Source organism: Entelurus aequoreus, linkage group LG27 (assembly GCF_033978785.1).
Source record: "Entelurus aequoreus isolate RoL-2023_Sb linkage group LG27, RoL_Eaeq_v1.1, whole genome shotgun sequence".
Taxonomy (NCBI): Eukaryota; Metazoa; Chordata; class Actinopteri; order Syngnathiformes; family Syngnathidae; genus Entelurus; species Entelurus aequoreus.
Genome location: NC_084757.1, coordinates 22239461 through 22264978, shown reverse-complemented (window position 1 = coordinate 22264978; position 25518 = coordinate 22239461). Strand labels below are relative to the sequence as shown.

The following is a 25518-nucleotide window of genomic DNA, read 5'->3' as shown; positions in this document are numbered from 1 at the left end:
AAATTCATAAAGTCATCTGCTGAGTGGGTGGAGCTACTGGGAGGAGTCCCTTGTTGGGTTAGCGATGCTACTGTACTAAACAAAAATTTAGGATCATTTTTGTTGAGGTGGATGAGATTTGAGTAATATTTAGCTTTAGCTGAGGTAAGCATGTGTTTATAAGTTATTAAACTATCACACCATGCTTGATGGAAAACCTCAAGTTTAGTCGCACGCCATTTGCGTTCCAGCTTTCTACATGATCATTTCTGGGCTTTAGTTTCTTCTGTAAACCATGGGGTATGCCTTTTAGGGGCCCTTTTTAGCTTTAGCAGTGCTACACTATCAATGGTGTTGCGCAGGGCGTCGTTAAAGTTGTTAGTGAGGTTATCAATAGAGCCCACATAATTTGGGAATGGTGCCATTACCGAAGGCAGTAGGTCAGTAAGAGTCGTCGTTGTGGCAGCATTAATGTTGCGGCTGCTATAGTAGTTATTATTATTATTATTAGTTTGTTGACAATGAGTCAGAACTTCGAATTTTATAAGGTAATGATCGGACATTACTTTAGTGTACGGTAGTATCGTAACTTTAGAGGTGGTGACACCCCTGACAAGCACTAGATCTATCGTATTACCGTTGCGATGCGTGGGTTCATTTATTATTTGTGTAAGACCACAGCTATCAATTATAGTCTGGAGCGCCACGCATGGAGGGTCCGATGGGGTATTCATATGGATATTAAAGTCCCCCATTATGATTATATTGTCGGCGTGCGTCACTAGATCAGCAACAAACTGAGAATTCACTGATGAAGTCCGAATAGGGCCATGGGGGGCGGTAGATAACAGCCAGGTGGAGAGGCAGCGGTGTGACAAACCTCAAAGTGAGCACCTCAAACGAGTTATATTTATTATTTAGGTTAGGTGTAAAATGATAGTTTTCATTGTATATTAGTGCGACACCCCCTCCCCTTTTAAGAGGTCGGGCAACATGCGTATTGGTATAGTTAGGAGGAGATGCCTCATTTAGCGCAAAAAAATCGTCTGGTTTGAGCCAGGTCTCGCCGAGACCAACGACGTCAAGTTTGTTGTCTCTACTGACTTCATTAACTAATAACGTTTTGGAAGATAATGATCTTATGTTTAAAAAGCCCATATTATAGGTAGTGGGCTGTTTTGAGGATTGTTTGTTGAAATTATCCGAAGTAGCAATATTAATAATGTTGCGTTTATTATGCGTAGTGCACTTTAAATAATTTCGACCATAACTAGGAATTGATACGACGGGAATTGTCCGATTGTTTGCTAGATGTTGCGATAAACTGAACGCATCATAGTTAGCCACCTCAGTAGATTGCATGTCTGCCTCTGACACGGTCACAAAAGAAAAAACATTATGTGAGTTGTGTTTTATTCTAAGAGAATTGCTATGTGTGCAGGGATTATCCAGCCTGGCGCCGGCTAGTTCTAGTTTGAATGGCTTCTTACCCGGAGACTCCACGCTTCTTTGGTTAGCTTTTCCCTTTGTTGTTAGCCCCGCTCGGCACCCCCGCTTCTGCTTCCGCTCGCACCGCTTACGTCGTCTCCATTGGCGGTCACCGCTAGCACTTGACTCCGCTGCTACAAAGGCCGCTCGATGTAGCCCGCAAAGTATTCCCATGCTAGCGAGGAGGTCCACCGTACATGCATCTTTCAGTCTATAACGACCCGATCCATCCACATCCAGAATTGTCTGTCGGTCGTATGTGATCATAGAGTGTTTTTGACGGGTGTTTTTTGCCAAATCGCTCTACACTCCCAAGAGCGTTAGCAAGCCGCTGCATAGCAATGCGCCGCCATCTTGTACTTTACTTTACTCTTTCAATTTCTATTCCGGCTATTTGTATTTGTGTTTGACTTTCTCTTCTACTGTTACCAAATAGCATTATTTTAGTTTTACTAAGATTCAACGATAGTCTGTTTTTGTCAAACCATCTTTTTAATTTGTTAATTTCTTCTGTTATTATTTGTATTATCTCCTGTGTGTTCTCTCCTGAACAAAACGCTGTTGTATCATCCGCAAATAATACTAACTTTAAATCTTTTGTAACTTTACAAATGTCATTTATATAGAGATTGAATAATTTAGGTCTTAGTATTGATCCCTGAGGTACACCACAGGATATATTTAGCGTTGTAGACGTGTGTTCGCCTAGCTTCACGTATTGTTTCCTGTTCGTTAGATAATCTCTTATCCAGTTTAAGACTAACCCTCTGATGCCATATCGTTCTAGTTTTTTGATTAAAATATTGTGATTAATTGTGTCAAATGCTTTAGTTAGATCCATAAAAACCGCTGCCGCACATTTTTTACTATCTATTGCATTGGTAATTTCTTCTGTAATTTCAATTAAAGCCATTGAAGTTGAAACATTAGCTCTGTATCCATATTGGTTCTCTTCGAGTATTCTATTTTTATTTATGAAACTTTCTAATCTGTTATTGAACAGTTTTTCAATGATTTCAGAAAATTGTGGAAGTAGAGAAACAGGTCTATAATTTGTAAATTGATTTTTGTCTCCAGTCTTATAAATTGGTGCAACTTTAGCTATTTTCATTTTGTTTGGAAATGTACCTGTTTGAAATGATAGGTTACTAATATACATTAATGGTCCTGAGATCTCTTCAATAACCTTTTTTATCGTTTCCATATCAATTCCGTTACAATCAGTTGAAGTCTTAGATTTACATTTTTTTGCGATTGTAACTATTTCCTCCTGTGTCACATTACTGAGGAACATGGAGTTGGGATTTCGCTCTATGGTATCATTATAGTCCTCAATTGGAACTGGGTCTGGAATCCTTTCTTCCAATTTTGGTCCAATATTTACAAAATAATTATTGAAGCTTTCAACTATTTCCTTTATGTTGTCATTTTTTTATTTCCATCTAAGAAGTATTGAGGGTAGTCCCTCTTAGTTCCATTTTTAATAATGCTTTTGAGGATGCCCCATGTTGCTCTCATATTATTTTTGTTCCTGTCCAATAATTCACTGTGATATTCTTTTCTACGTGATCGTAGTATGTCTGTTAACTTGTTTTTATACTTTTTTGTACTTAATTTCTGCCTCTATAGTTCTTTGTGCTATAAATTTTCTATATAGTGTATTCTTCTTCTTACAAGCATTTTTTAATCCTTTTGTCATCCATGGTTGATTATTCTTTCTCTGCTTGTTACTGAGTTGTATCCATGGACAATGTTTGTCATAAAGTATTATGAACTTGTTTAAGAAATGTTCATATGCTTCATCAACCTCTTTTTCATTATACACATTGTCCCAATCTTGCTTTTGTAGCTCAATTTTGAAGGCAGTCATCCTCTTCTCTGTGCATAGTCTTCGAAATGTCCTTTTGTCTTCCATGTTCTTCTTGTAGTTTCCATCATATATTGTAAAAACTGGCAGATGATCACTAACGTCGGTTATAAGTAGACCACTTGTAGTGTTATTATCAAAATCATTGGTAAAAATATTATCAATAAGCGTGGCACAGTGTCCTGTGATTCTGCTTGGCTTTGTGATTTTAGGATATAGACTGATGCTGTACATTGTGTCAATGAAGTCATCAATAGACTTTTGCTTGTTGGGGTTCAATAAGTCAATATTAAAGTCACCACATAAGAACATTATTCTTTGACCATTGTCCATGTAAGTTGCCTTGATCCATTCTTCAAATGTTTCTATACTTGACTTAGGTGATCTATATATACAACTGATGAATATGTTTTTGCTTTTTTCCTGACATATTTCAATGGTTATACATTCTAAGATATTATCTATAGCAAATGACATGTTTTTTACCACTTTATAGTTCAGGGGCCGTACTTATCAAGCTTCTTAGAATTACTCCTAAGAAGTCTGCTAAGAGTTGACTTAAGAGTAAATAAATTCTTCGCTGAAAGCTGCACTTAAAAGTTAGTTATCAAGTGTCTTACTCACACTTTCAGCGAAGTGTAGGACTGAATCTTAGGTGTCACACTCAGAGCTGAATTACGACATTTCTATGTGCCGTAAACGGAATTTTAGGTGACGTCATTTCTGTGTCCATAGAAATGACCAATCATGGAAGGGAATCCCTTGTCTAAGAATAAAGAAATATCTTAGAAATATTTAAGTGGACAATGGGAGTGTATATTTTGACAATAAACTACAAAATAATACAAAACAAACAAACAATATTGGCAATTAATCAAAAATAAATATTTCCTTTTTGTTGCACCTTTCCTGCTTCCTGCTCCCAGACCGTAACAAAGAGGCAGGGGAGACACTTCTCCAGGATGTATGCTCGGGGCAACACCCTTCACTTTACCCGGCAGTGGGTCTCCACAGCGGACGACTTTAGAGTGAATGATGAGTCCGGCGATTAGTTGCAAATCTTGCTTTATTGATTGCTTGCACACAGCCAATCCAACACAAAACAAACTAGTCCCCGCTCGCACTCACAATACCGCTCCCTGTCTTCTCTCGCCCACACACTCACTGACGTCACTCACCTCACATGCTGTAACCTAGCGTGCCACACACATACGCTACTCTCATAACATTTTCTTTCCAATTCATTAATTAGGCAACTAATTTGAAACTGGTGTGGGTGGCTCTATATATACTAGCCCACTGCAGCCACATGCAGAAATCAACAAGGAATGGAAAATTATTAAATCTGTGACAAAAATAATACCTGCTCTGTCTAAACGATACCGTTTGATCAGCTGCTCGTCATCAAACAAAGATGAACGTTCACGCACGTCTCTCGCCTCAGTGCCATCCCCTGCTGGCAACTCCTAACCACTTAAGACACCTCTGAAGGTCTCTTAAATATCGTGGAGAGTAGGAGTGATTCTTAGACTTAAGAACGTTGATAAAAAGCTTTTATTCTTAAGTTTGAGTGTAGGACTAAATTTCGCAAATTCTCAGGACTTAAGTGTAAAATGGCACTCTAAGAAGCTTGATAAGTACGGCCCCAGGTTCTTCATCACGTACACAGCTACTCCTCCTCCATTTTTGTTGGTTCTGTTGATGTAGTTTAGCTCATATCCCTCCAGATCAAAATCTATTCCTTTTTTATCATCAATCCATGTTTCTGTGACAGCAATCACTTTGAAGGGTTCATTGATGTGTTCTAAAAAGTTCTTAATGTTGTTGTAATTTGCATACAAGCTTCTACTATTAAAATGAATAATTGACAATTTGTTATCACATTCAATGTTGCTATTATATTGATCATCTGTATAATAAAAACAACTATTACTGATGTGGGAGAAAACATTTGTATCTGGATCTATATCATTTTCCAAATCCTGGTTTTTGTGATCTTTGTTGCAGAAATTTTTTAGTTCCATATTTTCTTGTTCAACAATCTTTGATGTTGTTTCAATAATCTCTATAAGTGTAGGTGGATGCAATCCTGAATCTAGGTCCTCTTGTTTAGTCGTCCCTTGGAACATAGTAGTGTCGATGCTGAATTTAGGTGCTTGTTTTCTGTCAGAGTCCATTATCATCGTTGTTGTGGTAGCTGTGTAAACTTTAAAAATTGTCCAGGTCCTTGATGTCATAGACAACAATTACTCTTGCTTCTGGACTTCCATTCAGCTTGATGTAGATTTTACAGTTGGCGCTCCAAGTTCCCTGGATTTTTCCCTGCCTTCTCAAGTCGCGTGCTTTCTTGGCGATTCCAGCATTACGTTTTGTGAGATGCTCATTCATGTACACATTTGTTCCCTTCAGCTTCTTTCCCTGTCTCAGCAATGCCATTTTAGATTTTCTGTTTACGAGTTTCACGAGCACGACTGGAGTGGCGTTGTTGTTTCTTCCGTTCAGTGGGATGCATGTTTCGATGGTATTAATGTCAATTTCAATTTCTTTTGATTGCAGAAAGTTGACCACTTGCTGTTCTGCTGAGACCATATCCATTTCATCTGGTTCACCTTCATTATTCACAGCTTTCGCATAGGATCTTGGTTTAATTCAGTGCCCTGTCACAATGATATCATTCATTCGTTTATCCTGATCCATTTCATCTATGATGTTCCTCAGCATGTTGTTGTCTTCTTGAAGGATCTTCATTTGTTTGCTCATTTCAGTGGCTTCTTTATTTCTGGAGTTCTCTTTTTTCATTTCTTTCATTTCTTCTTTCATTTCTTTCATATCCTCTTTCCATCCATCCATCAATTCTTCCCATTTTTCTATCATTTCTTCTTTAAATTCCTGGAGTATTTTTTGTAGTATCCCTTCTTGAATCCCATCATGTCCTGTGCCCAGCTTCAAATCAGTCTTTCCAGTCAATCCTTTAACTTTTGGCATCGCGGCAGTCACTGACGTCAGCGCCTCTTATGTCTTAAGGGCAGTTACTTTTTTAGCGACTTGCGGCACTTTTAACTTGTTTTTTCAACAATTTCGTACCTTGCGCCGTTCAGAGATCAATTTGAGGTGTCAGCCTGTCAACTTATATCACTCTGCGACGTCGGGATCACTTTAAAACAGCTGTAAACTCGCCGTAGCTTTTGGTTGCTAGGCAACCGCTTTGAACTGCGGGAGGCGCCTTTGGCTTGAGGCTAACGGCTCTTCCACTCGCCTTATTTCAGCGTATCAGTGCCTCTCAACTGACCAAAATCAGATCGAAGATGCCAGGTGACTCTCCTGTGGCTGCGATCGCAAATCAGTGGTCAAATCAGTGGTCAAAATCTTCAGACTTAACAAAAACTCCGGTAGCAGAAGCGGAGCTTTTTTTCTTTGCCTTTGGAAAAAAAAATGTTGTAGTTCTTGCCTTTTTATTTAAATCAGCTATTGAAACCCAAATTTACAGTTGGATTTTGTGCAAAAGTCAAGTAGCAAGTAGGCTTATTAGGATTCATATTGTTTGTGATCTCTTTGTTGTCATGTTAAAAAGTTAAAGTACCGCTGATGCAGAGGGTGAAATTACCCTTTGCATTTGACCCATCACCTTGTTTCACCCCCTGGGAGGTGAGGGGAGCAGTGAGCAGCAGAGGTGGCCGCGCTCGGGAATCATTTTGGTGATTTTGGTGACCCCAATTCCAACCATTGATGCTGAGGTATTTGGTCCTATTTTTTTTTATAGTCTGGTATGACTCAGAGACCTACCGATCTCAGGGCGGACACTCTAACCACAAGGCCACTGAGCAGGCTCAATTTAGAGGATAAAGGCCGCTGTCCAAGTGTCAGATTTTTGTTGTTGCTGGGCAGAATTTGTGTCCTCCAAATGACAAAATTACATGCTGCCCTAAACAACTACAGTAGTACCTCAACTCAAGAGCTTAACTGGTCCTGTGACAAAGCTCTTAACTCAAAACACTTGTATCCAAAATCAACGTCTCACATTGAAGTTAATTTAAATCAATTGGTAAATTGGTGCCTAGCCCTCTCAAAACACAACAATTTCAACATGTAACATGATTTTTAAAAGAAAAACAAACATTTCGATAAGTAATTTTGTATGAAAACTATACAATATAATGTACTACAAATAAATATAGTAGTTTTATGAAGTAATGTAATAATAATGTACAGCAGACTTCAACGGTATCTCCTTCCAGTTGATTCTCAGTCACCATCAACAGTTTTTTCATATTTTCATGGATAAATGTCTGCCGTTTAGATATTATTTTATTTTACACCTATTACATTATTTATTATTTTAACATCCTTTGCTGGTGTTATACTTCAGTATGGTGCAGACTAGCAGTGATACGCTCTAATTGCTTCACTAAGTTGGCGACATGTTTTTGATTATTTCGTTCTTTAATTCAATAAATATAATTGCATTCTTGTTTTCAGCACTTTATTCCTTCACATGGTTGGAAAAACAAAGTTACGTATGTTGATCTTTAGCTATAAGCTAATGCTAACGTGTAAGATCAGAAGTTTGGGTAGATCTTATTGGGTTCACTGTGACATTTGCTATGCCAACTAATGGCAGGGATTCTGTAACTCAAATGTTTGATTGCAACCTAAAGGCAAACTGCCCTTCTTTTTTTGGAATTTTGCCTTTCATTCACAATCCTTATGTAAGATTACCGGTATGTTTTAAAAAAAATTATTATTCTTTTTAATACATTCCTTTTTGTAATATACGGAAAGTACGAGGAAGCTGAAAATGCAGGTAATTGGAGTAATTTATTCTGCCCATAAACCCCTCTGAAAACATTAAAAAATACACAATTTAAATGTGACTTGCATTTTAACAGAATATTAGCGATATTGTTGTCACAAACGCTAACGCAGAGGAACTACTCTTAGCGGTGCTGTGATCACAGAGTCGTAACTGGCTTATGTAGTTTTTGACATACTGAGCCGGTGAGCTGGGGTATCGCATCTGAGCTGGTAAAAGTTAATTCTACATTAGGTGTCTAGATTGGTTGTGGTCATAAACCGGGAAGTTTGTCAACTATGACATTCAACTTGGACCCAGAGACTGCAAGAAAGACACAAAAAGACACTTAATATGCGCCCACCCCCCTTTTTTTAACCAGCGTGAGTATGATTTATTCTTCGTGTAAATGGGAAGATATGAACATCCCAGTGAGAGCAGACATTGAACAGTAAGTGGTTGTTTTATTATGTTCATAGTTTGTATTTCTTGTTTAGCACTTAGCAATAGTGCTACTTACTGGATATTCTTCTCACTTAGCTTATAAAACTTATAGTTCATTCTCTGTAAATGCAGGCTAAAAACTAATTTCTGGATCATAATTTGTCCCAAAGTAGTCTTTGGCTCTAATGAAATCTGCCACAAGTAGCAGTTGTTGTTGAAGGAAATGGCAAATGTTAAGATGTGTCTGTGAAATTAATGTCGCTTTATGCTTAAAATTACCATAATACATAAATATTACGTTATTATGAATGTGCCTGTTACTACATGACATACCGTTTATACTTTTATAAAACAATGCAGGTTTTTGGATATTTTTTAAAATGCTTTGTAGGCTTAGTAGAGCAAATCCCATTACCTCATTTGTTCGCTGACTTTTGGTAGCGTTTATTTAGGTATTAGAATGCATAAAAAATAAAAACATACTCCGAAAGGGACAAACGGTAGAAAATGGATGGATGGATGTATGAGTTCTTCTCTTACATAAGGATTGTGAATGACAGACAAAGTTCCGAAAAGTGCAATTCCCCTTTAAAACGTAACAATTAGCCAGGAGAAAGCTCTGTCAAAATAATACTATAAGTTGGGTAACTCTTAAGTTGAGGTACCACTGTATCTTGATTATATTATTTATTCAAAGAAAATAGCCCTTTTGCCACCCCAGCACAATCTTCCGGATTACCGGATGATTGTATGTGTGGGTGAGTAATGTTATTTTTGTACATTTTAGGCACCAGCGGAGAGAAACTACCACATCTTCTACCAGCTGTGTGCCTCCAGACAGCTGTCTGAACTGAGATCACTAAAACTGGGTGAGATCAATAAGGAACCTCCTTTATTGCTCACTTAAGATTATTTTTACTTTTTTTTATTTTTTCTTATTTGTTTTAATCCAGCCACTCCTGAGCATTTCCGCTACACCAACCAGGGAAGAGACTCAAACATACCGTGTACTGATGATGTGATGGAGCTAGAGCGCACTCGCAGTGCTTTCACCATCCTGGGTAGGAACTTATTGATACACATCAAGACTACAGAGGTCCATTTGTTGGGGTTTGAGGTTATTTTCCATTTCAACTTGCAGGTGTGCTGCCAGACCAGCAGATAGAGCTGTTCAGAATCCTGGCTGCTGTTCTACACTTGGGGAACGTCAACATTCAAGCCAGCGGGCGGGGTTCAGAGCGCAGCTACATTGATGTCCGTTGTAGATGGATAGATGTTCATTTCATGAAGGGGTCAAGTGTTCATGCTGATTTTCTTTCAGGCAGATGACGTCTCCCTGGCCATCTTCTCCAAGCTACTGGGGGTGGAGGCAGCCCTAATGGCCCACTGGCTGTGTCACCGCAAGCTGCAGCTGGGAGGGGAGACCCTGGTCAAGCCCATGTCGGGCCAGCAGGCTGTCGACGCCCGAGATGCTCTAGCCAAGCACGTCTACGAACAGATGTTCAAGTGGACTGTGCATAGGCTCAACGTTACCCTGCGCAGTCAATCGGGTCGGGCCGGCTCCTTCATAGGGGTACTAGACATCTACGGGTGTGTCATCAGGCTGCAGGAGTGGTGTTATCGATTCACAGTGGGTTAACTGAGGTCTTCTTCTCTATGCAGCTTTGAGACGTTTGAGCGCAACAGTTTTGAGCAGTTCTGTATCAACTACGCCAACGAAAAGCTGCAACAGCAGTTCAACCGGGTGAGTCATGTGACACCTCATTTTGGTACTGTTGTACGGCGCTGTTGTCCTATTTACAAGTAATTGTGTTTAATATAGTTGTATGTGTGCAGCACGTCTTCCACCTGGAGCAGGAGGAGTACGAACGCGAGGAGCTGACCTGGAGCAGGATAGAGTTCAGCGACAACCAGCAGTGTATTCTTCTCATCGAAGGACCACTCGGCCTGTTAGACCTGTTGGACGAGGAGTGCAGGGTCAGTGCTGCACTCTTAAATCATCATTCTGGGGTTGAATTCTAGCAATTTAGGACAATTCAGGTCCAGTGTGTGATCTCAAATTGACGAAAATCTGTGTTTTTTCTTCTTTTCATTTCCTGTGAAAGTAATTGTCAAGTCCAGTTATTTCTTTCCACTGTTGTCATAGCACACACACTTTGTTTCACGCCTACAGATGCCCAAAGGTTCTGATGAGAGCTGGGTTCTGAAGCTGTACGACCAGCACCTGACAGGCAGAGCTCACCCTCACTTTTGTAAACCTCGCATGTCCAACAGCGCCTTCGTCATCCTGCACTTTGCTGACAAGGTGCGTGGTCCAGACATCCCTTCTGGTGTTAGCTTCAAATTGGAAAAAAGAGAGTAGCCACATCACGATTTGTGTTTGTACAGGTCCAGTACGAATGTGGTGGCTTCTTGGACAAGAATCGAGACACCGTCTTTGAGGAGTTGGTCAACATTTTAAAAGCCAGTCAGGTAAGACGTGCAAAATTATGAATATTAATTATAAATAAATAATAAATATTAATTATAAAGTATTTCTTTTTTTTCCTCTATTTTTTTATTTACAAGAATCACACAATGTTAGTCAATAAAATAAAAAAAAAACAGAGCAAACCCAACTCCAGCCCAATCCCAGCTTTACAATACTTAAGATAGAAAAGCAATTGAGAAAATACACACATTCAATACAAATACAAAAAAGGAAAACCAAAAATAAAAAGCAACAGTATCAATAATAGTGATTAAAAACATTCAACAGAATTTGAAATCAATTACAATATCATATACAGTATGTATCATTATTATTGTTACAGTATCACTTATTTCCATCGCCATCAAAGCTATTAATACAAAAAACAGTCACAGCGGCTTCCACTTGAATTGCATCTCATAAACTTGACAACCACACGGTAGCCATTATTCACAACAAGGAAGGAGGAGTCCTATTTTAAGTTCATTTAATAGTAAAAAAAATCCTAATGGAACCCATATCTATCTATCTATGTGCATGTGTATGTGTATATATATATGTGATTTATATATATATATATATATACTGTATATATATACATCACATATGTATGTATGTATGTATGTATATATGTATATGTATATATATACATATGTATATGTGATTTACATATATATATATATATATAAATTTGTTTTAATAAATGCCTCTAAAGTCTCACAAAACGTCTGTTAGAAGATGCTGTCCTGCATGAGGTCATGCGAGACCTTCATTTAGCTCACAGGAGCTCTTTGTTTTTTTCTGACGCTTTTTCCCCAAAAAACAGATTAGCCTCAAAGACCACAAAACCACCAAAGACAAAGACCATCTGCTTTCTAAAATTAAACTTAACCATATAATATATTTAAATCCTTAGTTACATTAAAACTTTACCTTCTCCAAAAATATTTTAATATTCCGCAAGTCACAAGGTCCACAGGAAGTGGATCCTCAATGAGGATTTCTCAGTACAGTCCTGTTACCTAAATTATTTTTTAATACACTTGTTGAAACGCTGTCATGTCCTTAGTATCTGTATGCTTCCACGTATATTTTATTATTTGCCAATTCTATGCTCAAACCCACTCTTATTTTAATTTATGTTACTTATGAGTCATCTTTGGCTTTTTACAGTAAAATAGTAATTAAAAATGTGTATGATCAAAATTAGAGTTGACAAAAATACTCCAAATGTATTTTTTTTTTTTTAAATAGTTGCAATCAAATGGCACCAATTCTATTGAATGGCCGTTAAAGGGGACCTATGATGATTTTAATCAACATTTAAAATACTTCTTTGTGGTCTAGATAATCCATCTATATTCTACCGCTTGTCCCTCGCTGGATTGTACTGGCTATGTTTTTTCCCACAGTTACATTTATAACACGTTTTTTGAGTCTGTCTGCAAATTATTTCTGTGTGAAGGTGTTTACAGATTGCAAATGAAACCCTCCATGGCCCACTCGCTCCAAAAGTACCAAAATGTATCTTTTGAAAATGTACACTGTTAAAATATATCTTGAAGACAAACATCACTGCTATTTTATAAGTTTTTTCCAGTCAACAATAAAAAATAAACTTCATAAACAATATATAGAATCGTCGATTACAACATTAGGTACACCTGCCCAGTCCTTATGGATCATTCATCGCACTGCATGTCACATGTAAGTGATATTGAAGGCATGCCACCATTAGATGAAAATAGTTCATCCTACCTTTTCCTGTGTTTCAAAAAACCAAATAGTAATGTCACAATGGCACCTTTTATTTTGTCAGAGTTTAGTAGGTGATCCAACTTGAATTTACTGGCCCTTGTTGACAAAACAGTCTTGTGTAAAATGTTGTGGACATAAAACACGGAAGTATTATTTTTGTAGTCATCAGAGCAGGTGGGTGAGCGTGAAACAAGAAGGAATAACACTGGAGGCTCCAAGGGAGCAGAGCAGTATGAACAAGAAATTCCAACATTAGTACATCTGTCTGTGATGTCACAAATGGCCCACTATAAAAAAGTAAAACACAACGTTGAGAGATAACCAAAACATGCTGCAACCTCAACACCAAATGCATGAACCTTATGATTTGACGCATTGTTTAACATGAGTATACAACGCTATAACATTTATAAGTCAGAAAATTGGAAAATCATCACAAGTCCCCTTTAAGTGTTTTTGCATCTTAATATTACCAGTGGTTTACCTATTTTTTTACACTTGAATTAAGACCATGAAAATCCAAACACTACTTGTGTGTGTCAGTCAGAGCTGGTGGCTGAGTTGTTCCAGCAGCAGGGAAGCAAAGCTAGTGTGGCCAACGGAAGTGTCCGCTCAGGAAGAAGAGCCCACAGGGAGCACAAGTTGACTGTGGGCTTTCAGGTGAACTCTTCGCCCTTCTTGTAGTTCCTGCAGTAGTGCCGCTGTGAGTTTTCACTAAACCACATCTGTTGGCTGCTTCTGTTAGTTCCGTCAGTCCTTGCAGCTGCTGATGGACACACTGAGCAGCACCACTCCTCACTATGTGCGCTGTATTAAACCCAACGACCTCAAGGAGCCTTTTATGTGAGTCTTTGCCTCCATCACCACTCATTTAAGTCACACACAAACTGAGCAAATTGTACTTTTCAGGTTTGACCCGAAGAGGGCTGTCCAGCAGCTGAGGGCTTGTGGCGTTCTGGAGACCATCCGAATCAGCGCTGCAGGTTTTCCATCCAGGTAATCACATTTGTTTCCTCCAATGAATCAAATCTACATCAAAGTTGGAAATGAATCTGCCGTTTCCCCAGATGGACATACGAAGAGTTCTTCTTCAGGTACCATGTTCTGTTGCGAGGCTCCCAATGCTGCGAAGAAGTCCAACTGGTGTGCCGCCATGCTCTACCTCAGCTCATACCTGACCCGGACCAGTACGTCTTTGGAAGGACCAAAGTGTTTTTCCGGGCGGGGCAGGTGGCACTCCTTGAGAGGTTGAGAGCGGAAAGACTGCGGGCGGCCGCTGTCGTCCTTCAGAGTTTGGTGAGAGGATGGCTGGCCCGGATTCACTACACCAGAACCCTCCGGGCAACCGTCACCTTACAAAGACATTGCAGAGGAGCTCTGGCCAGGCGGTGAGTGATTGCTGTGACTCTTTCTCTCTAAAATTATCTTGTGGCGTTTTTCATTTTTTTAAGCTCATAAGCAAGTCTTTTTGCAGATTGGCTTGGACCCTACGCTACTGCAAGGCTGCTCTCGTCATCCAGAAGACCTACCGCATGCTGGTGGCCAGACACGGGTTCCTCCTGATCCGACAGGCCGCCATCACCATCCAGGCTTTCATCAGAGGCACGCTGACCCGCCGCAATTACAGACTGGTAAGTGCTCTGTATTCATGTCCACTGTTAGCTGCTACTTTATAAACGACACTGGAACCATATTGTATTTCCTTAGCTGGTGGCAAACAGAGCCGCCTCTCTGCTCCAGGCCAGAGTGCGAGGGTGGTTGGCCAGGAGGGCCTTCATCAGGTTCCGTGCGGCAGTGGTCTTCGCGCAGTGCTGCGTACGTCGTAAAGCGGCGAGAAGGGAGCTGCTGAAACTCAAGACCGAAGCTCGCTCAGTGGAGAAGTACCAAGAGCTCAACAAGGGCATGGAGGTCAAACTGATGCAGCTGCAGATAAAAGCAGACCAGAAGGTGGGTGGAGCCTTCTTATGTACTCTAATCTTCTTTTAATTTATTTATTGTGCAATTCCGAGGCCCGACATTGGCACTACATGTGTTCCTTATGTGATATGAGTGTTCAGTTTGAAGGTCTGAAGTTTTTTTGTTTTTAAAAAAAATCAAATTGCATTGTGTTTTTGATTGCTATTTTTTTTTAATTGGATATAAACTGTTGAGACTTCTTTTGGCCCGATTGATTCCCATTATAAATGCTATTCCTAACAGACTGTAATCCTTACTTTAATAAGCATAATTAAGGTAAACTACCAAAAAACGCTGAAATGTAATGAAAATTATCTTAGGCAGTTATGTATAATATGGCAGATATATAAAAGACTTGTGTGAATTCAAACTCAATCAAGTCCCGCCTAATTTCAGTCTTTTTAGCTTAGTAGGCACTGTAAAATAAATGTCTACTCTATCAAAATCAATGTCATAAGTTATTGACCTATTCAAGGCTGTAATTAACATACCTTGACTATTCCACTCTGCAACGTATTTTTAGAACTATTGCATATTTTGCAATTTCCCATTATATATTATTTTAGACATAAAGGCAATAAAACACATAACAATTATAAAAACTTTATCTATAAATTTGAGATTGTTAGAGAATTTTGAGCATTGGAAAAAAAACAGTGTATTGCTGACTTCTGACACTTCCACGAGTGGGTCCCTTGTAGATCAGTGGTCAGGGTTCGGGTTGTATTAGGGTTTATAGCTGTGGTTTGATGTTGTATGATGATGGTGTGTCCAGGCCAGAGAGAGTGCTGCTCTAAAAGAGAGTCTGCGTGCTGAGCGAGAGGCTGCCGCGATTGAACTCTGCACTCTGAAGGCCACAATACAGAAACTTGAAGAACATCAGAAACACTTAACTGCTCCTCCTGTTTCCATCGTAAGCGAGGAGGCGGAGCAGGAAATAAGACGAGCAGACAAGAAGGCTGCCCAGGAACTCCTCCAGCTAACACAAGTAGAGAAACATAATTGTCACACTTATATTTTCATTCTTTGGATTCACTTCATGTCGACACTAAAATGTTTGACTTTTAAGGAGGTGGAAGCCCTGCAGAGAGAGAAGGTCTCCTTGAGCACAGAAAGAGAGCGTTTGACCGCATGTCTTCTACAGCAGGAAGAAGCACAAGAAGGTGCAGGAGGTCGTCTTTGTCCACTTGAGTCTGACTTGAATTTGAACGTGTCGTCTCCGCACAGCTCTTGTGCGGCAAGCGGTGTCTCAGGCCACGGAAGCTATAAAAGTGCAGCTGGATGAGGAGAGGAGGAAGCACCAAGGCCTCCTGAGGGAGTTCACCAGGCTGGAACAGCGATATGACAACCTGAGGGAGATGAGCCAGCTCACTCAGGTCCAGAATCAACTTCAATCTTGTGGGCAGGGCCTCCTTAGAACAATATGTTGGAAGCCTTTATTTTGGTCTGTCTTGAATGTTGGGTCTACTGATTACTTCTGCCCTTGCTAATTTGGTTAAAAAATAGTTTTCCTTGTTAAACTTTTGTTTTGATTTCCCATCTATTATTTTTGTTTGCAAATAAAAAATTTTGATTGTGTAAAAAAGATACAAATTCCTCCATAGATTCTTAGAATGTATTCCTCTCATGCATCTTGTCGTTATTCATTCTTTCTCACTGTGCAGGACATGAAGGGCTACAGAAGGACAGACTCCACTCAGAGCTTAGAACCTCTGTCGCCTCAGTCTCTAAGTCCCCTGTCCTTCTCCTCCTCCACATCTACATTCCCTTCTCCTGAGGAGGTCCGCAGGGTCAGCGTGACATCTCCCACTACAGAAGCAGGAGTCTCCATGCAGAGTCTGGCATCACCTATGGTTTGGGACTAATTTCTTAATTAATGTTGTTAAAAGATTCCGTAGTTTAATACTTAACATATTAGTGTATTGTAAGTGTAATGATTTGACAATTTTAAAATGCTTTAATAAGCCCTACGCTGAACACAACATGTTGTATGTCTCTGGCTTTAATGCTAATGAACTGTGTTTGAAGCGCTATTGTGTTTATTTATTTATTTTTTTCACTAATAGGTTACACTTTAAGTCTGGGCATTCAATCGATTGCAATTGGACTGTTTGGTTTGTCTTAGAAAACGTTTTGCCGCTCATCCGAGTAGGCTTCATCAGTTGTGCTCATAGACTTAGATTGGTCAGATCTCGTCCTATATTTAGATCTGACTGATGAAGCTTACTCGGATGAGCGGCAAAACGTCTTCTAAGACAAACCAAACAGTCCAGTTGCTATCGATTGAATGCCCTGGGATGACAATGACCAGGATGAATGCGAACTTTCATAGACAATTTAACTCTGCACTTTTCCAACATACTAAATGTCATATATATATTAAGGACTAGGACAGGACACCAACATTAGCATCCGTAGCTTAGCTAAGTGAGCCTCATGCTAATAACACACTCACATTTTAACAGGATCATCATGCTAGGTTAGCCTATTTGTAGAAGAAAAATAATGATCAAACTTACTGCTCCCATTTATGTAACTGACTGACAGATAGTTGGTAGAGCTTTAAGTTTTATTTTAAGATGTGCAGTGAAGCTTGGTTTTGTTTTCAAACAAAGTATTGGGCGTAAATACGGGGCAGGCTTACTTAGCTAGTGTTGCTAGGTTTTCCCTGACAAACTGCCACTTCAAAAGAAAATGTTTGAGCACCTCTTCTCTGGTGGTGCAAACAAGTGAGGGAGATGATGGATTGTTCATAAAAGGGCATGAAAAGACACTACATCGTCAGGAGTCCATTTCACATAATAGTGGACCTTTTTAGTACGTGTTTCTATTTCACACCATGTTTGCAGGATCAAACCTCTTCTAGTTTCTGTTTATTAGTCCTGCCTTTCTGTACGGTCATTGGACCTGTCAATCATGTCTGTCTGTGTGTGAAGGTGCTACTGGAGGCTCGTGAGCAGGAGTGTGTGAGACTGAGGAAAGAGCTGAATGACCTTCGGAACACTGTCCCACTCAGACGCCTCCTGACACAAGGTAAGAGCTCCAGAAATAGTATTTGTAAAAATCAAGCGGACTGAAGCTTGTTTTTCTTTTTGCAGTATTTCCATCAGCGTTTCCCACTGAGAACTCTTCTTCATCCAATCAACACAAAGCAGCTTCAACCACTGGTCTGCTTGAATGCAGGAGAAGAGACGAGAACAAACTCATGAAGAATCTCATCACAGGTAAGACTTTTTCATCCTCTTCTTGCAGTGACAATTACAAAATAATTACACATACTCTACATACAAATATCTACTACTTACACATACCGGTACTTACATAGATATATAAATTAGAGATGTCCGATAATGGCTTTTTTGCCGATATTCCGATATTGTCCAACTCTTAATTACCGATTCCGATATCAACTGATACCGATATATACAGTCGTGGAATTAACACATTATTATGCCTAATTTTGTTGTGATGCCCCGCTGGATGCATTAAACAATGTAACAAGGTTTTCCAAAATAAATCAACTCAAGTTATGAAAAAAAAATGCCAACATGGCACTGCCATATTTATTATTGAAGTCACAAATTGCATTATTTTTTTTAACATGCCTCAAAACAGCAGTTTGGAATTTGGGACATGCTTTCCCTGAGAGCATGAGGAGGTTGAGGTGGGCGGTTAGGGGGTAGCGGGGGGTGTATATTGTAGCGTCCCGGAAGAGTTAGTGCTGCAAGGGGTTCTGGGTATTTGTTGTGTTGTGTTTATGTTGTGTTACGGTGCGGATGTTCTCCCGAAATGTGTTTGTCATTCTTGTTTGGTGTGGGTTCACAGTGTTGCGCATATTTGTAACAGTTTTAAAGTTGTTTATATGGACACCCTCAGTGTGACCTGTATGGCTGTTGACCATGTATGCGTTGCAATCACTTGTGTGTGTGAAAAGCCGTAGATATTATGTGACTGGGCCGGCACGCAAAGGCAGTGCCTTTAAGGTTTATTGGCGCTCTGTACTTCTCTCTACGTCCGTGTACCACTCCGTACAGCGGCGTTTTAAAAAGTCATAAATGTTACTTTTAGAAACCTATACCGATAATTTTGAAACCGATACCGATAATTTCCGATATTACATTTTAAAGCATTTATCGGCCGATAATATCGGCAGTCCGATATTATCGGACATTCCTAATTTGTATACTACTTACACATTCTTGATGATTGTCTTTCTTGTGTTTGGGAACCAGACATCCGTACAGACATAGCCATGTCTCTGCCTCCTGGGCTGCCGGCCAGCGTGGTGTTCCTGTGTGTACGCCAGGCGGACTGCAGGGGGGATCAAACTAGTGCTTCTTCGCTGTGTCGCGGTGCCGTCACCGCCATGAAGACAGCTCTAAGGGTAACAAATGACACTTGAATAAGTGGACATTGTTTTACAACAGACAACATTCTTCTGTTTTCAAAGATGTTAATTTTTCATTGACTCTTTCAAAGGAATAATTCACAAAAAGTGGTTTTAAGTAAAATCTAATTAATCACATTTGATTTAACATCCGATTTTAATTATCTTTAAACCAAACAGGACATACAAGCTTTTAAAGGGCATAACATTTTGGATTCCTTTTTTTTTTTTCAATAAACTTCAGTTTAGGGTTGTACGGTATACGGTGTACTAATAAAGTGCCGCAGTACTAATAAATTAAAAACTGTACTATATACTGCCTTTGAAAAATACCGGTGCTGTTTTTTCATGTGCATGTGCTGCGGTTTTGTTACGGAGCTGAGGTGCATGTAAAGTGTGTCGGCACTCACTCACAAGCGCATACAAGCAGAAACAGTGTGAAGAAAAAAAAGCAATAAAACCCATCATAAAGAGGGTGCGTGAAGCGCAATATGGAGGTATTTGGGCTTCAAAACAACCAATAAAGGTTACACTTTAAACACGAAAGCGCTGCACTGCATGCGCTGCTTTAAAACATGCCTTGCCAAAGGTGGTGATTTACCATCTTTGCTTCAAACTAAGGTAAACATTTCAATAACAAACAATCCGACCTGCACAAGGAATTTAAAGAGCGACAGGTAATAATGTAGGCTCCCCTGCTGTGCACATATACGCGCAGAGAGCTGCGTGGTTTGTTGGCGATTATTAGCGCAGTCCAAACCGCCCACATGGCGCGAACTAATGCAAGTGAAATGACGGAATTTCACCACAAATTCCTCCAATTTGTGTTTTATCTTTAACAATCTGTGTTTTGCATGCTAATTGTCTTATAGCCATAGTGTTGTTTTTTGTATTTACTCATGATTGTATTTGTCTTAAAGCACAGATCAAAATTGGCAATAATAAATTAAGCATTTATGACAATGTCAAAAAAGCATTCTATTGTAAACTAATTTGAGATTATGGCAGACTATATGTAATGTGGACAGTTGTAAGCTGTTCTTTAAGTGCAATAAGAAAAGCCTAGTGTGTTTAATGCCTTTTAATTTAAATAAATAAAAAAATATATATTTTAGTGCAATGACAAAACACATTTTTAAAGTATCGTAATATTTTCTGTCAAAATGAAACTAATAATAACAATTTCTGTGGTCCACTTTGTTTTAATAAGTATCAAAGTATCAATAGACATTTTGGTATCCATACCAGTACCAAAATATTGGTATCGGGGAAAACCCTACTTTAGTCATAAACAAAATGATCAAAAGTGTCATGTTTGTTGACCTTTTTTAAAGGCCTTTAGATCAGACAATGTCAGTTTTAAATGAGAAAAATAACTCATATTACGCAAATTTATACAGATTGATAATCATTCAATTAGTTAAAATACAACATTTAAACATTACGTGTTTACTGTTTTTTTTAGAGCTCAATTTACATACATTGTACAACAAATGTATAATGGCGTAAGTAATTTAATGAAAGGACAAAAAAAGACAACTTTATCCCATCCATCCATTTTCTACCGCTTGTCCCTTTCGGGGTCGCGGGGGTTGCTGCAGCCTATCTCAGCTGCATTCGGGCGGAAGGCGGGGTACACCCTGGACAAGTCGCTACCTCATCGCAGGGCCAACACAGATAGACAGACAACATTCACATTCACACGCTAGGGCCTATTTAGTGTTGCCAATCAACCTATCCCCAGGTGCATGTCTTTGGAGGTGGGAGGAAGTCGTAGTACCCGGACATAACCCACGCAGTCACGGGGAGAACATGCAAACTCCACACAGAAAGATCCCGAGCCCGGGATTGAACTCAGGACCTTCATAATGTGAGGCACATGCACTAACCCCTGTTCCCTACCGTGCTGCCCCAACTTTATCTCTAGGGGGTTAAAAGTTATTAGTTATTAAATAAATGCTTCTCCTAATAGACTCAATGTTGACGCCAGCAAGTGTATTGTTGCAGTCTTAATGCATAAAAAAGTAATTTACACATTTTATTTTAAACTAATGCTGTTAAATGATTATTATTTTAAAACCAGACTAATCACTTTTTGGAATTTGGATTAATAGCAATTAATCACAGGTGATTACTCGCTTGCATAATTGAAATTAGCTTAAGAAAATACCCCAATATTTGCACACAAATGCAATGTTATTATCAAAACATGTTTAAATGTTTTACTTAAATGCACGTCATTTATTTGCACAAAGGTTGGTAACAGTTTTATAAAAAGTTCTTTCAGGCTGTATTCTGGAGTGAAATTTGCCAGCGAGCGCACCAGGTGGAGTCTGACTCACTTTTGAAGTGACATGCTGCATGCATTAATTAGACTGATTGTTTAGCGATTGAAGTAAAAGAGCTTGAACTGTCAAACTAAATTGCATGATTAATTTAAGTGTGTACATGAGTAATTTGATATTTTTTGTGATTAATTACATGAGTTAACTCGTTAATTTTGACAGCCCTATTTTAAACATATTCGACATTGAAAAAGACGGGGCGGTATAGCTCGGTTGGTAGAGCGGCCGTGCCAGCAACTTGAGGGTTGCAGGTTCGATCCCCGCTTCCGCCATCCTAGTCACTGCCGTTGTGTCCTTGGGCAAGACACTTTACCCACCTGCTCCCAGTGCCACCCACACTGGTTTGAATGTAACTTAGATATTGGGTTTCACTATGTAAAGCGCTTTGAGTCACTTGAGAAAAAGCGCTATATAAATGTAATTCACTTCACTTCAATAAGTGGTAGAACATGTATGGATGGAATAACTTTTACATCTATTTAACCAGCTAGATTTAATATGATTGCTGATAACTGCATAGCAATGATAATACTTATTTTTTATATTTATTGGCTGTTTTACCTCCATCTTTTCATTATTTTTGGTCACAGCATGCAAAGAAGGCCCACATGTTATATCGCTGAGTCAATGAGTGAAGTCTAACCATAGCCAAATGTTCCATGACAAAGTAGGCCAATAAAATAGGGATCCACCAAATGAATATGGAATTGACATCATTAAAAATATGTGCAACATGCTTCTCACCTTGTTGCTTCCAGAAACACACCAATGACTTGAACATGACGGCGCTGTGGCTGAAAAACATCAGTTTGTTGCATGACCTGCTGAGTCAGCACGCCCCAAAACAGCTTGTAAGATAATTTGAAAATGCAAACCAGTAAGTGTTTGTTAAAGATTACAGGTATTATTCCAGACAACCCATCCAGAAGAAGTGGTACCCTTGACTTTTAACCTCAGCGATTCATTGCACACCCTGAGCGAGCTCCGCATTCTGGCCTATCAGCAGCTCATCTCCATCACTGAGACACAACTGCATAACATCACAGGTGTTATAAAGTTAACATGACCTCCTTCATGTTGGCTCTACCTTCATCTCTCCTCTTCTTTTTCCTCAGCCGCCGCCCTGTTGGAAGGCGAAGACATACCAGGCTCGAGGAAGCGAGCAAGCTCAGACCCGAGGACCACACGGGCCGACGCTCCCACTGTGGCCTCGGTGCTGAGAGAGCTGGGGGTCCTCCACGTCGCCATGTCCCATCAGGCTTTGCGCCCGCAGCTGCTGGAGCAAGCCTTCCAGCAGCTCACCTACTTCATCTCCGCCTCCGCTTTCAACAGCCTGCTGCTCAGGAAGGATGTGTGCTGCTGCAGTCGTGCTATTTTAATACGGTATGATCATTATATGTACTATTTATGCAGCTCAATTTGCATATTAATACAATATTACAATTCAATAATATGTACTACAAATGCAGCTCAATTCAGGTATTAATACGATATAAAGATTTAACAATTACATGTATTTAACAATATGTGTACTATGTATGCAATTAAGGAGAGTATGCTGCAAAAGTTATTGACTTAGGAGTTCAATTAAGTAAACAAGTAGGGTTGAACGATATACAGCGGTACCAATGAATGGTAAATGGGTTGTATTTGTATAGCGCTTTTCTACCCCTTTTTAAGGAGCCCAAAGCGCTTTGACAGTATTTCCACATTCACCCATTCACACACACATTCACACACTGATGGCGGGAGCTGCCATGCAAGGCGCTAACCAGGACCCATCAGGAGCAAGGGTGAAGTGTCTTGCCCAAGGACACAACGGACGTGACTAGGATGGTAGAAGGTGGGGATTGAACCAGTAACCCTCAGATTGCTGGCACGGCCACTCTCCCAACTTCGCCACGCCGCCCCCAATCATAAACAGTACTATACCGCCTCTAGAAAATACCTGTTCCCTTTTTATTTTTTGTGTTTTTTTTTAAACTGGCATGACGGCGCGCCATTGTCATATTGTTGGTTTTACAGAGGAGCATGTTGGGCAACGCACAATCGCGGAAAACTTACATGCAGACACAGAAAGGGGACAATGGACGCATTTTGGCTTAAAAAAAACTTAAAACGCAGCTCTACAAGAGGTGCTTTAAACATGGGTATCTAGCTAACGGCTTACGTCCATCCACAGTGTTTAGCAGTGTTTTAGCTATTTCTAAGTCACTAATCCCTGCCACCATGGCGACAAACAAAGTACGTTTCTTACAAGTATCATCCCTGTAGGACGAGGAATAGCTAAACATGCTTCACTGCACACCGTAGGAGGATAAAATAGCTCACCGCTAACAGGCTAGCGTGCCTCAATGTAAACAACTGCCATTGGTGGATCTTCACCTGACATCCACTACAATGATTACATCTATATTTTTTATCATCCCAAAATCTTTTTTCCTTTTTTAAAAAATTTACATTATGTTTATAAATTCAGGAATTACGTCCCTGGACACATGAGGAAATTAAATATGACCAACGTATGATCCTGTAACTACTTGATATCGGATCGATACCCAAATTTGTGGTATCATCCAAAACTAATGTAAAGTATCCAAACAACAGAAGAATAAGTGAATATTATATTTTAACAGAAGTGTCATCCCTCGTTTATCGCTGTTAATTGGTACCAGACATGACCGCGTTCAACCAATTTCTGTGAAGTCTGAATCATTAAATGAAATGCGATTTTCTTATTTAAACGGGGATAGTAGGTCCATTCTATGGGTCATACTTGATCATTTCGCGATATTGCCATATTTTTGCTGAAAGGATTTAGTAGAGAACATCGACGATAAAGTTCGCAACTTTTGGTCGCTGATAAAAAAGCCTTGCCTGTACCGGAAGTAGCAGACGATATGTGCGTGACGTCACAGGTTGTGGAGCTCCTCACATCTGCACATTGTTTACAATCATGGCCACCAGCAGCGAGAGCGATTCGGACCGAGAAAGCAAGGCAAGGACACTTTATTTGTATAGCGCTTTTCATACACAAGGCGGACTCTAAGTGCTTCACAGACAACAAAGTGAAATGAAAGAAAATAAAAGCAAAATTAAAATGCAGACAATAAAAATAAAAACAGTGCAGACGTTAAAAGTTAAAAGATTAAAAGATTTAGCTGAAAGCTAAGGTGAACATAAAAGTCTTCAGTCTAGTTTTAAAAGTAGTGAGAGTTGGGGAGAGTCTGACATCTTCAGGAAGTTTATTCCAGCTATTTGTTGCATAGTGACTGAATGATGCTCTCCCTTGATTTGAGTTTACTCTTGGAACCGCTAACAGATTGGTCTCAGAAGATCTTAGTGATCTAGAGGGCTATATAGTGGGAGCATATCAGAAATATACTTCGGCCCTAGCCCATGTAGTGATTTATATGTGAGCAGGAGGATTTTGAAATCAATTCTCTGATGTACAGGGAGCCAATGTAAGGGTTTAAGAATTGGTGTAATGTGCTCACATTATTTGGTCTTTGTTAGAACTCTAGCAGCAGCGTTCTGAACAAGCTGTAGCTGCCTGACAGTTTTTTTGGGAAGACCTGCAAGGAGACCATTACAATAGTCTAGCCTACTGGTAAAAAAGGCATGTACAAGTTTTTCAAAGTCTTGAGCTGACATGAGCCCTCTAAGTCTTTTTACATTTTTGAGTTGATAGTAGGCCGATTTTGTTACTGATTTGATGTGACTGTCGAAATGTAAATCAGAATCTAAAATAACCCCAAGATTTCTGGCTTTATTTGAGGTTTTCAGGGACAGTGATTGAAGGTGTTGGACGACTTTAAACCTTTCTTTTTTAGCACCAAAAACAATTATCTCAGTTTTATCTTCATTTAGTTGTAGGAAATTTTGGCACATCCAGTGTTTGACTTGCTCAATGCACTGGCACAGAAGATCTATGGGGCGATAGTCATTTGGTGATAGCGCTACATAGATTTGGGTGTCATCGGCATAGCAATGATGGTCAATGTTATTATTTTGCATGATTTGTCCTAGTGGGAG

The 25518-nt window shown here is 39.5% G+C and overlaps 1 protein-coding gene across 1 annotated transcript in view; it reads left to right on the top strand.

Moving 5' to 3' along the window:
• si:dkey-110c1.10 (unconventional myosin-Vb) overlaps nucleotides 1-25518 on the top strand; it is a 40326-nt gene that overhangs the window by 10012 nt on the left and 4796 nt on the right. Inside the window, exons 7-30 of the mRNA XM_062038704.1 lie at nucleotides 9355-9436; nucleotides 9521-9628; nucleotides 9709-9821; nucleotides 9889-10157; nucleotides 10230-10311; nucleotides 10404-10544; nucleotides 10741-10872; nucleotides 10956-11039; nucleotides 13339-13455; nucleotides 13541-13638; nucleotides 13705-13791; nucleotides 13863-14183; nucleotides 14270-14426; nucleotides 14503-14742; nucleotides 15527-15739; nucleotides 15821-15914; nucleotides 15979-16127; nucleotides 16416-16604; nucleotides 17688-17784; nucleotides 17850-17975; nucleotides 18984-19135; nucleotides 22242-22334; nucleotides 22397-22529; nucleotides 22599-22866. Coding sequence (XP_061894688.1) covers nucleotides 9355-9436; nucleotides 9521-9628; nucleotides 9709-9821; nucleotides 9889-10157; nucleotides 10230-10311; nucleotides 10404-10544; nucleotides 10741-10872; nucleotides 10956-11039; nucleotides 13339-13455; nucleotides 13541-13638; nucleotides 13705-13791; nucleotides 13863-14183; nucleotides 14270-14426; nucleotides 14503-14742; nucleotides 15527-15739; nucleotides 15821-15914; nucleotides 15979-16127; nucleotides 16416-16604; nucleotides 17688-17784; nucleotides 17850-17975; nucleotides 18984-19135; nucleotides 22242-22334; nucleotides 22397-22529; nucleotides 22599-22866 — 3545 coding nt within the window. The remainder of the gene's footprint in view (nucleotides 1-9354; nucleotides 9437-9520; nucleotides 9629-9708; nucleotides 9822-9888; nucleotides 10158-10229; nucleotides 10312-10403; nucleotides 10545-10740; nucleotides 10873-10955; nucleotides 11040-13338; nucleotides 13456-13540; nucleotides 13639-13704; nucleotides 13792-13862; nucleotides 14184-14269; nucleotides 14427-14502; nucleotides 14743-15526; nucleotides 15740-15820; nucleotides 15915-15978; nucleotides 16128-16415; nucleotides 16605-17687; nucleotides 17785-17849; nucleotides 17976-18983; nucleotides 19136-22241; nucleotides 22335-22396; nucleotides 22530-22598; nucleotides 22867-25518) is intronic.